The sequence below is a fragment of the Pteropus alecto genome, unplaced genomic scaffold (assembly GCF_000325575.1).
Source record: "Pteropus alecto unplaced genomic scaffold, ASM32557v1 scaffold461, whole genome shotgun sequence".
NCBI classification, from domain to species: Eukaryota; Metazoa; Chordata; class Mammalia; order Chiroptera; family Pteropodidae; genus Pteropus; species Pteropus alecto.
The window spans coordinates 1,368,793-1,380,353 of NW_006431079.1; the positions used below are offsets into that span (position 1 = coordinate 1,368,793).

General features: G+C 34.7%; 1 protein-coding gene across 1 annotated transcript in view; it reads left to right on the top strand.

Moving 5' to 3' along the window:
- The first annotated feature begins 6 nt into the window (after window positions 1-6).
- Window positions 7-11,561, top strand: part of WEE1 (WEE1 G2 checkpoint kinase) — a 12,787-nt gene continuing 1,232 nt past the window's right edge. The window contains exons 1-11 of the mRNA XM_015596667.2: window positions 7-97; window positions 1,502-1,707; window positions 2,205-2,268; window positions 2,464-2,636; window positions 3,107-3,228; window positions 6,620-6,766; window positions 9,127-9,222; window positions 9,313-9,398; window positions 10,270-10,440; window positions 10,522-10,667; window positions 11,437-11,561. The exon at window positions 11,437-11,561 is cut by the window's right edge and continues 1,232 nt beyond it. Coding sequence (XP_015452153.1) covers window positions 1,568-1,707; window positions 2,205-2,268; window positions 2,464-2,636; window positions 3,107-3,228; window positions 6,620-6,766; window positions 9,127-9,222; window positions 9,313-9,398; window positions 10,270-10,440; window positions 10,522-10,667; window positions 11,437-11,561 — 1,270 coding nt within the window. The 5' untranslated portion in view covers window positions 7-97; window positions 1,502-1,567. The remainder of the gene's footprint in view (window positions 98-1,501; window positions 1,708-2,204; window positions 2,269-2,463; window positions 2,637-3,106; window positions 3,229-6,619; window positions 6,767-9,126; window positions 9,223-9,312; window positions 9,399-10,269; window positions 10,441-10,521; window positions 10,668-11,436) is intronic.

Consider the following 11,561-nt stretch of genomic DNA (forward strand, 5'->3'; position numbering starts at 1 on the left):
CGCGGGCCCCTGCTCGCCGCGGCCGGACCACCCCGGCACCCCGCCGCACAAGACCTTTCGCAAGCTGCGGCTCTTCGACACCCCGCACACCCCCAAGGTGAGAGGACGCTGTGGCCCGGGTCCCCCGCGCCCGCCTAGCCTTTTAAAAAGGCGGAGGCGCCGGGAGTTGGCGTTGCCAATTTGGGTTACATAACCACCCGGCCGCACCCCCGCTCGCTCTCCTGCGCTACAACAAAAAATTGGCAGCTCCTCTTTTTGGCCCTGCCCAGAAGTTGTCCGTTAAGATTATGTAACTGAACAATGGGTCTCGTCTGGAACTTCTTCATGTTTCAAAAGGGCTGATCGGTACCGTCCAGGTGGCTGACGATTGAACGCCCGCCGTGCAGGGGCCGTCCCGAGCATGTCAGCCGGGAGTGTGGCACCGATAACGTGGTTTGGAAGGATGCTGGAGTGGTGCTGCCCGGCCACCTGACACTCCCGAGCGCCATAGCCATATGGTGTCTTTTAAATGCAGTGATGGGTCCTGTAATTTGGGCGGCGCTCGCAGGAGTTCGGTTAAAATGATTTTCATGCGCTTATCGTTTCGTGTCAAGTGGCCTTCCAGAGGAAAGTTTGATGGAGAGAGGGAGGGAGAGAGCGCTTCTATTGGAAGAGAAAATGCTGGCCTTCCCAACATTTACAATCTTAAAGATTTGTAAATAACCCAGGGTAGCACATAAGCCTCTTTACAGACACAATGTTCATTGGATAAACGTTTGTTTACACCCTTGGGTTTGTAGTGCCCGAGGTTGGTAGGCCTAAGTGTGATGATTAGGTACATCCAACTGTTAAAAACCATCATTGGGATTGTTGCTTGGACCTTTATGCGTTCATATTGTCGATAATGTGTCATAAAGGTGTTCAGTACCTCTATTGAGTGGCAAGAGTTTGCAGATTACCACTTGTAGAACTTTAAAAGTAGCAGATTTTAGCTTGGACACTTAAAGAAATTAAGTATCGCATTTGTAAGATTAACATGCATGGAAAATGTACCTTTTTAAGTGAGTGTCAGTACCTTTAGACATAAGCCTCAGGAAGACAAGTGTGATTTGGAGCTTTGCTCTTCATTAGCAGACTTAACCAAGGCAAAGAAAGATCCCTCTGGAAGTGAGAGGAGGACCCCAGCGGAGGTGGCTTTCAGAGCCCTATTTTGGTGGGGAGGGGTTGGGGGAGAGGAGCTCTTATGGGGCTCTCTGACTGCTATTTTTAAATGGATCTGAAAGGGTTTGTTAACTTTTAGTCACTAGAATGAACTTAATTTTAGTATGCATTCATACTGTTTTTAGGTCTAGGGACCTATTTTCCTTGGCTATCTTATTCCGAAAAGGTGGTTAGTATCCAGCTTCAGGCTCCTTAGCTAACCACTTTATTTTGCTTGAAATACTATAACAAAGGCTTGTGTGTTGCTTTGAGGAGGCTGTCTATAGGACTTAGATCCTAAAAACTATTTTTACTCTCTTAGAGTTTGCTCTCCAAAGCTCGAGGAATCGATTCCAGCTCTGTTAAACTCCGAGGTTGTTCTCTATTCATGGATACAGAAAAATCAGGAAAAAGGGAATTTGACATTCGACAGACTCCTCAAGTGAACATTAATCCTTTTACTCCAGATTCTGTGTTACTTCATTCTTCAGGACAATGTCGGAGAAGAAAGAGAACATACTGGAATGAGTAAGTTAGTTATTACTCAATAGTTTGGTTCCCCAGCCATCCAGAATTGGTTTTGATATACTTATCAAAATTTAATTTCAACTGAATCATGTGAAACTTTATGCTCTGAAATTTTTCTCTATTACTAGCACATAATTCTCAACAGAGATAGGTGGGAAGTAAGCAGCAGAAAAAGAGTGGTGTGAGAAAGGAAGGAATAAAAAGCCAAGATAGCTTGTAGGAAATCTGCTGGTGTTAAAAATGAGGCAGGCAGACAGTTGATTTGGAAAGGCTTTAATTTTGATATGTGTAGTGTTGGATTCTGGTTAATGAGCATATCTCAGCAGGGACATTTTCATCAGCAGACCTGCATCTTGTGATTACAAAATTAAATGCTTGCTTTTCTGTTTTTATTCATTAAAATTTTATTTCGCTGTCCACGTATCAGATAAAGTTTTGGATCTCTAGTTGATGTATCTTTAAGATTTGTTGATGGAAAAATACATAATATTTTTTAGTTCCTGTGGTGAAGACATGGAAGCCAGTGATTATGAGTTTGAAGATGAAACAAGACCTGCTAAAGTAAATAGCTTTTAATTTTCTTTCTTTTACTTCTGAAATTTGATTTTCTACTTTTAACAATTTACCGTATATACCTGTTAAATAAGCATTAAAACATACAACGGTGCTCAAATTTCACACACAGTGCTATTACCATAGCAAAAAAACCATATTCATATCTTTGTATTATGTATATGGATATACTTTTTATTACAGAGAATTACAATTACTGAAAGCAATATGAAGTCACGGTATACAACAGAATTTCATGAGCTAGAGAAAATTGGCTCTGGAGAATTTGGTTCTGTGTTTAAGTGTGTGAAGAGGCTGGATGGATGCATTTATGCCATTAAGCGATCAAAAAAGCCATTGGCCGGCTCTGTTGATGAGTATGTATTTAAAATTTTGTCTTTTGCTATCTTGTTCCCTATGATGTTACAAACATTAAGGTTTTAGGTGATCAAGCACTGAATTTAATTAACTCTAACATTTGAGAAGTTATGATTTATTCCTTTTTGTACCATTAGTTCTAATCATATTTGGTAAAATAATATAAGTAATCTGATTTTGGAATCTAACTTAAATTTCTTAATTTTAGTAGGATCCATGAATTCACAGTAAAATAGAGTTTCATCTTTACTATTCCTAGGTCTAAAAAGTTTTCTTCTTTCTTTAATATTCTTTAATAGAAGACTTTGGAAAAATCTGTCAGTCTTAATTCCCTCTCTTTTAAGCAAGTTTTTCAGCGTGATGATACATACAGAAGTCAAGTTTTTTTAATGAAGTTTTAGATAAATTAATTCAGTTTATGCCTGAATAAAATTGATTTATTGTTCTATTAATCTCAAATTTCTCTTAGGCAGAACGCTTTGAGAGAAGTATATGCTCATGCAGTGCTTGGACAACATTCTCATGTAGTTCGCTATTTCTCTGCATGGGCAGAAGATGATCATATGCTTATACAGAATGAATATTGCAATGGTGAGTAATGTAATGGTTCCCTTGTAAACTTATGAGCTCAGACGAATGAACTCTTTTTTTATCTAAAAGTCTTGCTCTAATTCTGTCACTTTTATCTCGTAAATTTAAAGATCAGAAGCCTAATGTGAATTTCAAGTGCAAGTAATGCCTACCTGGGTGTTAAATAAAGATTGGAAACCTTGTCTTTTCTACCTCAGTAGTAGAACAGTGCAAATTATTCATATGCCAGTTAACTCAAACTGATCTAGAGAGGACACTGGTCTTGCCTTGCATATTTTGGTATTCTTAGAACCTAGTATAGTATATGTGGGATATAGTAGTTAATAACACAGGCTTTCTGCATTTAGCCTTTCCATTTCATTTTATGAGCTGCCAAGATTGATATTCATTACAAAGAAAATAACAGTGACTTTCTATTGATCTAAACGCAGCCATTTGTTGAAGGCATTCTATAATCTTGCCCTACTCCCATCTAACCAACCTAGTTTACTACTAGAATGCACTAAATCTTTTCTATTAAGAAAATTGTTCTCCCGCTGGTCCTCTTTCCTTCTTTTTTCTCCCAAGGCAAACAAAATAAGGATATATAGAGGTTTTACTTTGGATCTGTGTATAGCTTTTACTTGGAGCAAGTCCTTCAAGGGCCAACTTGAGTGGTTCCTCCTAAACCTTTACCAAAATCCTAGTCTCGATTCTGATTCTTATAGACATGTTATTAAATAACCAAATCTTAATATATAATGGATTTCTATTTCTGTGTATCTTCTGTGACTATTAGAGAACTTAGAATTTAGCGAAAACTTGAAGTGAGAGCAAAGATATTATTTTTGATTCTCATTTTTTCCTTAAGATCAGCCATGCTGTAGCTTGTGAATAAATAAGTGGTGTAGATGTGGGTTCAGGTTTTAAAAACAGTGAACAAAACAAGTAAAGGATCCATTTCTCCTTTATACCTGATTTCTTATTGCATTGTCATTTTATTCTTTATACTTGAAGCAATAGAAGTGCTCAGTAGATAGCACTGCTGCTAGTTTGTTTCACACATCTCTTGAAATGTTTCTATTGATACCACCAAAATATTTATGTAACTATCTCCCATGACCTTGTGGACTAGTTTGTTTCCTAACCTTTATTTTTCAGTTACTGCATGTAATATAATACAACTAAACCATAACATCTTCTCCACTCCATATTTGCTAGACTTCATCTCCTTAATTTATTCCTTCCTCTCACCTTTTTGATGTGGCTGGTTCTTTTAACAAGTATTTCAGTAGCAGTCCAGGGATCACAAATTGTAACAACCTACTAAATACATGGTTGTATAATTCAGGTGATTTTGAGAAAACTCTTGGGCTTAGGTTGTGGCGGGGAGGAGTGAGTGGTTTTGCTACCCTCTCAGATTGCAAAGACCTTGTCCTGTAATAAAGTTAAATTATGAAATAATCTTTTGAAACAGTTTATTTAAAGCAGTATAAAACGTAATAAAGATCTTTTAAAAGTAAAATAGACCTATGTGACACAAGACTGCTGCCTCTATGTGGTGGTTTATTCTGCTTAGATGAAAGAAAATAAGGCTATTCTGGTACATTTGAGCTCTTTTGTTTCATACTTCTCTGTAGAAAGCTTTGAATGTACTAAAATAGAGCTGATCTTTAAATCCTTTTCCACAGTTTCCCAGGAAAAGGATTCTGTTGTCATTCATTTGTACATGTTGATTAACTAATATCTTTTATCAGTTGACTAAGCTTCCTTATTATCTCAGTCATTTGCATTTTAAGCCTTTTGTCTTTGGTTTGGGTGATAGACTGAAATTGCTACAATAAACAAGTGTAGAAAATGTTGCTAGATGGGAAGAAAACCTGAAAATCAGATGAATGCTTTGCTCTTCTCACCTCTCTTGTCCTTTCAGTAATCAGATAGAGGGAACTGGCTCAGCTATTGTTGCTAGATCCACTAAACAGCAGCTGTATTCTTTCATACGAAACTTGATCTAGGACCTCAAGCCCACTTGTCTGACAGGCTTTTTGACCTGCTCCCTTCTAGAGCCCTCTTTTTTTCTCCACAGTTCAAGATTTGTACAAGTATGGAGTACAAGTTAAGATATCTGGGTGTGTGATTTATTTTTATTTTTAGAAATGTTTGGCATTCTGTTATTCTGTATTGTTCAAATTTTAGGATCTCCTTTCCTGACTAATATTTCATTGACTTTACTTATTTTATTATTCCTTACTAAGCTTTGAACAGAATTGGCTTGTTTTGGCTTTTTTTTTTTTTTAACATCTCATTTCTTCTGAGGTAAAATGATAAACTTACAGTTTTTAATAAAACTTACAAGTATAAACTAATAAGACTAAACAAATTAGCTGATTGGTTTGGCCGATTCTATAAAAAGCATGTTTTATTCTCATTTTAGTAGTAGTAGTATAAATTAAAACTACCAAGATACTGGTGTTTTTACCTGTAAAATTTATAGACTTGTCAAGGATGTGGGGAAAACAGGTGTTCTCCATACATTAATGATGGGAATATGAATTGGCACTTCTCTACTGGGGGGAGGGAGGAGTGTGTGTATGTGTTGTGTGCACACGTGCCCCAGATTCACATAAGCACATGGTAATAGTGTTTAAGGTACTGCCCATTTTGAAATCAGAAACTGAGCACACTGTTATTTCTTTATATGAACTTTCAGAGGCAATCAAGTCTTGGCACTGACGGTGTGGCTACCAATCCTAAGTTCTTTTGCAGAGGATAAACAGAGAAATGGCCCTGTCAGCTACAGAAACTTACTCTATCTGTAATAAAATAGTTTTACACACACACACTATGTGTGCATGTAATAACATTGTACATATCCTTTGACCCAGTAGTATGTTTCTAGGAGATACTCTAAATATGTGTCAAATGACCAGCGTATACAGGTATTCCTTAGATCATAGTATATATAGTAGAAAGGCTTGGAAATTACTTTAAAATGTCCATCAATTAGGGGTTTGATTAATGCATTATCATTCAGTTATACAGTGGAATTCTGTAAGAGACAGGAAAGAAAAGGGGTAGTTTTTATGTATTGGTAAAGATTATCTTCAAGATAATGAAAATATGTTTTTTGTATGAAAAGGACTTGGAAAAAATCCATAAGAAACTGATAACATTAGAGTACTTTGGGGAAACCAGGTAGGTTTTGGGGTTTATGGATGAGACAGACTTTATGTTGTATTTTGTACCCAGGAGTATTACCTATTTAAAGAATAAAATTTTGATTTAACAAACAGGTTGAAGGGAATAGGTCCTATAAAATGTCACTTGGTTAAGTCTGTGGTCTTTCAATAAAGATAGAAGAAAAATAATATTACTGAAGGAAGAAAATGCTAATTATTTTCATGTTTGTTAGGTGGAAGTTTAGCTGATGCCATAAGTAAAAACTACAGAAGCATGAGTTACTTTACAGAAGCGGAGTTGAAGGATCTTCTTTTGCAAGTTGGCCGGGGCTTGAGGTATATTCATTCAATGTCTTTGGTTCACATGGATATAAAGCCTAGTGAGTATTACAAATCCTCTGCTTTATTTTTGGGATTGTAGAGAATAAATGACTTCATTAAAACAATATGAAAATATGTACATGTTAGTATGTTTTTTCATTGTTTAAAAAACCTTTGGCTAACTTATTAGTATTGTGTTATGATTTCCATTCATCATCTCTTGTTATCTCAAAAGATTCGATTTAATGAATTCATTTTTATTGAAAGCTGGAAAAAATTGGCATATTGTGCAAAATACATAGTGTTGAAGTGGGACGATGGGGGGAGACTAAGAACCTGTGTTTAAAGCCCCTTTTTGTACCAGGCTATAGAACCATAGTTAGAAATTAATGCCGATGCCATCAGGGTTATTATAATAAATAATATAGTAAACTGAGAAATGTAAAAATGTTTTGAAAGCTTAAATACTATACAAACATATTTCTAGTCTGTAAAAGAAATCATAACGTTATTGTATGACTTAAAACAATACCATGTATTATGATTATAACTATAAAAAAGGTTGTACGTGAATTAGGGCTGGAGAGTATAAGAATATAGTGGTTTTACTTTTTTTTCTTTACTGTTAGGCTATTTTTATGCATAAAAAAAAGTAGACTTGACTGTACTGTGATTCAGAACATAAGTATTCTTTCAAAGGCTTATAAGATTTCAAACTGCAAGAGCCATGGTACTAATCAAGGTGTAGGCTTAAATCTTAGCTTAAATTGAAACAAAATTTTATCGCAGAAACAGTAATGAGTACGTTGTAAAAATATTTTTAAATATAGGCAAGCCAGACTAAAAAAAAATTAAATAGCCTACTCTTCTATTAATCTTTGGGACTATAGTTATAAAATAATGTCAGTGCTGCTAACAGGGTTATTAGAATAAAAAGAAATGTGAAAATGCTTTGATAACTTAAGTGCTTTACAAAGATGGTGGTATTTTTAGCTTATAAAATACCATGAAAATGATATAAGCATGATTATCTTGCATTAAAAAAGGATTCAAGTGAATCTTACAGTAACATCCTAGTGTAAATTTCTCATTTTGTCAAAGTAACACCATAATGTACACACCGTTTCGTAATTTTTTTAAAGTCAACTATCTCTACTTTTCCATTTCAGTAAATTTTCATCTCATCTCATCACCAGATCATATTAAAATTTTTTCCAGTTAACCCAGGTCATTAAGAGTTGATTTGTCCAAACTAGTATCTATTTCAGGGACCATGCATTATATCTAGTTATGTCCATTTTTCTTTTTTAGGTTTTACCTTGCCCTTATAAAATAATAATGTAGACCTTGTCTTATAAGACCTTCTGGATTTGAATGGTTGCTTCCTTGCATCATTTAGCTTATTCCTTTGTCCCCTTTATTTCCTATAAATGTAATGTTAAAACTAAAAGGTTAATGGATTCAAGTTAAACATTTCAGAGATAGATGTTTTTAAGTTGAATTTAACTAGTTCGTTTTTTTGTTGTTTTTTACCTATGGAAATGTATATGATCCATGAGAATTCAAGTCATTTTACACAGTTTATTTTAATTCTGTAGGTGAAGTTCTTATCTGTATATTAACAACTCATTAAAATTTTTATTTCCAAAATGAAAAATTATATTTTGACTGATGGCAGTAAATGAATTAGTAAGGTTTGCCTATACTCACATCTTGTATTATGTCAGACAAACTTAGTAGACCCTTATGTTGTAATTACAAAAGTTGAAAACATTAAGGCATGTGTAGTTTTAAAATTTCCAATTTACAAATATCACCATAAAATAAGTTGACCTATAAATAAAGTGAACCGGAAAGATGACACCAGTGAATAGAACATTTATAAATTTAATACTATATTGATAAAACTATTAAAATGAAATCTGCCACTAAAACTTATGTTAATCATGAGCTTACCCAAATTTGGAAGAAAAAAGTGTAAAGCTGCAATAGTGAACCAGAAAGCCACATTGGGATATAGATTGCTGCATGGTCAGCAAAACTCAATAGCTACGTGACTATTCTTTTCACACCAGCCTTGTAGCATTAGATAAAATTTGTGCTTCGGCAGCATCTCAGATTACTGTGTTATTGTCCTTTGTATTGTTTCTAAGTAATTAAAACTGCTGAAAATTAATACATAGATGAGAAGGACCTAATGCAGTGGTTCCAAGTGTTCAAGGAATAGGGGTAGGCCAGAAAATACATTCCTAGGAAATAATACAGCCCCAGCTGCTATCCCTTGAGATTCTTACTCGCATTGGGTTTGGGGTAGAATGTACGAGAATATATATATTTAAAAGGTTTCTGGATGATTCTGATGTATGGCCTTGTTTGTGAACTTTGGCTAATGTGGCTTACGTAAATAACTGTTTGACAGGTAATATTTTCATATCTCGAACCTCAATCCCAAATGCTGCCTCTGAAGAAGGAGATGAAGATGAGTGGGTATCCAACAAAGTTATATTTAAAATAGGTAAGAAAGAAAGATAACCAGATTATTACCTTAAAATAAAGAGAGAGACTATTATGTCTTAACACTTAGCTTTTTTTTTTAATCTTCTAGGTGATCTTGGGCATGTAACAAGGATCTCTAGTCCACAAGTTGAGGAGGGTGATAGCCGTTTTCTTGCAAATGAAGTTTTGCAGGAGGTAGTTTTTCTCCTTTAATAATGCCATTTGCTTTGTAACATTTATCAGTTGATAGGGTGTAAATGCAAATGTATTAATATTTAAGATAATAACTAGTAGAATGGTATTATAAAATAGGAAGTCTAAACCATCAACTGGGGTATTTAGTTTAGTAAACGTCAGTAAAGGCAGAGATTTATATTTAGCAATGATGGAGTTGTAGTAAAAGAAGTTCCCATATACTACTAGTGGAACTTTAAAATGGTATAGTTTTTTTGGACATCAAAGTATTATTCATATCTCAACATTTTAAAATCACATACCTTTGACCCAGAAATTCCATTTCTAAGTGTCCTTCCTACAGAAATATTTATATACAAACAATATAAATAAGTACTTAGCAATATGGAAATGATTAAATTGTGGCATGTAGTTAATAATGCCATTTCAAAAAGCATGTGATGAATTATTTGTCAATGAGAATTTTCAATGAAAATAGAACAAGTAGAACAAATAAATTGTTGTAGGATCCCATCAATTTTCTTGTGTATGTTTGTATCTTAGATGTACATGTGCATTTGTAACTTGTCAAATATGTATGTTTTGTGCTTTTATATGAATGCTCCTAGAGGGATAGGAGTTTCTTCTGTGTTGAATTGGGTAGTGATAAAGAGGAGGCATTCACTTTTAGAAATGTATATATCAACCCCTACTCCCAGAGTGTATTACTTTGTAATTAGAATAATTTCCCCAATTTAGCTCGTTCTCTGAATAGGTCCTAAATTTAAATGTGGCATTGGACATTTTAATTTAGTCCCATTTCTCACCTAAGTCATTATTGAGGTGTAATCTTACTTTATTTTTATATTTCCTTTTTTTTTTTTTTTAACAGAATTATACCCATCTACCAAAAGCAGATATTTTTGCCCTAGCCCTCACAGTGGTATGTGCTGCTGGTGCTGAACCTCTTCCCAGAAATGGTGACCAATGGCATGAAATCAGACAGGGTAGATTACCTCGGATCCCACAAGTGCTTTCCCAAGAATTTACAGAGTTGCTAAAAGTGAGTATTTTATATATGTAGCACTATTGACATGGTTCAATATTAAGTCATGTCTTTACCTTAAATTTTACTTTTTTTAAGATTATGATTCATCCAGATCCAGAGAGAAGACCGTCAGCGATGGCACTGGTAAAGCATTCAGTATTGCTATCTGCTTCTAGGAAAAGTGCAGAACAATTACGAATAGAATTGAATGCTGAAAAGTTCAAAAATTCACTTTTACAGAAGTAAGTGGAGGGTTTTTTGTATTGCTTTTACTTTCTTGTTTTAAGTAATTCATAAAATTTAATGAAAGATGATTAGGCTTAAAGTTTGGGGACTTCTGCCTATAAATTTGTGTTAAGACCAGCATATATTTGCAAGTGATGATAATCCCAAGCCCCTAAATCATAGCAAAAACTAAATGAGCCTGTACTGGTTTTTTTTTTACCCCCAAACTCAGCATAAATTAACATTTTCATTGAAACATTCTGTTCTTATTTTTGTGAAAGGGTGAAATTAATGTCGATTAGATTAGTAGCTGATTTTTCATATTTGATGTGAATGACCTTTGACATTTTCAGAAAACTGGTTAGAATAATAATTCTAATTTATTTTTGCTTTATTGCTACCATTTTAAGTCAAACCTAATGGAACTGACTTGAAACATGAAAGGGTTTATTCGCCACTTGTTTGATAGCCGTCATTATTCATACAAATAGGAATTTGAAGTTTTTTTGTTTGCTTTAATTAAAACCCAGTCATTACTAACAGCTTTATTGCTGGTTTCTAAGTGTGTATATTTTAATTCTGAAAGCACAAAATAATTTCATAAATTTAAGTTGTTTGAGCAGAAGCTAAAGTTTCATATTGTATTTTTCCTTGCCTCAGTTATATCTTAGAATAATGATGACATGCAAAGATCTGGTAATATAGTGTGTGGTTGACCTCTTAGGATCCCTTTCTAGGATTAATACAGGAGGTGAAAAGTCTTGTTTTCTGTTTTTATGTTCTTAGAGAACTCAAGAAAGCCCAGATGGCAAAAGCTGCAGCTGAGGAAAGAGCACTCTTCACTGACCGGATGGCCACTAGGTCCACCACCCAGAGTAATAGAACATCTCGACTTATTGGAAAGAAAATGA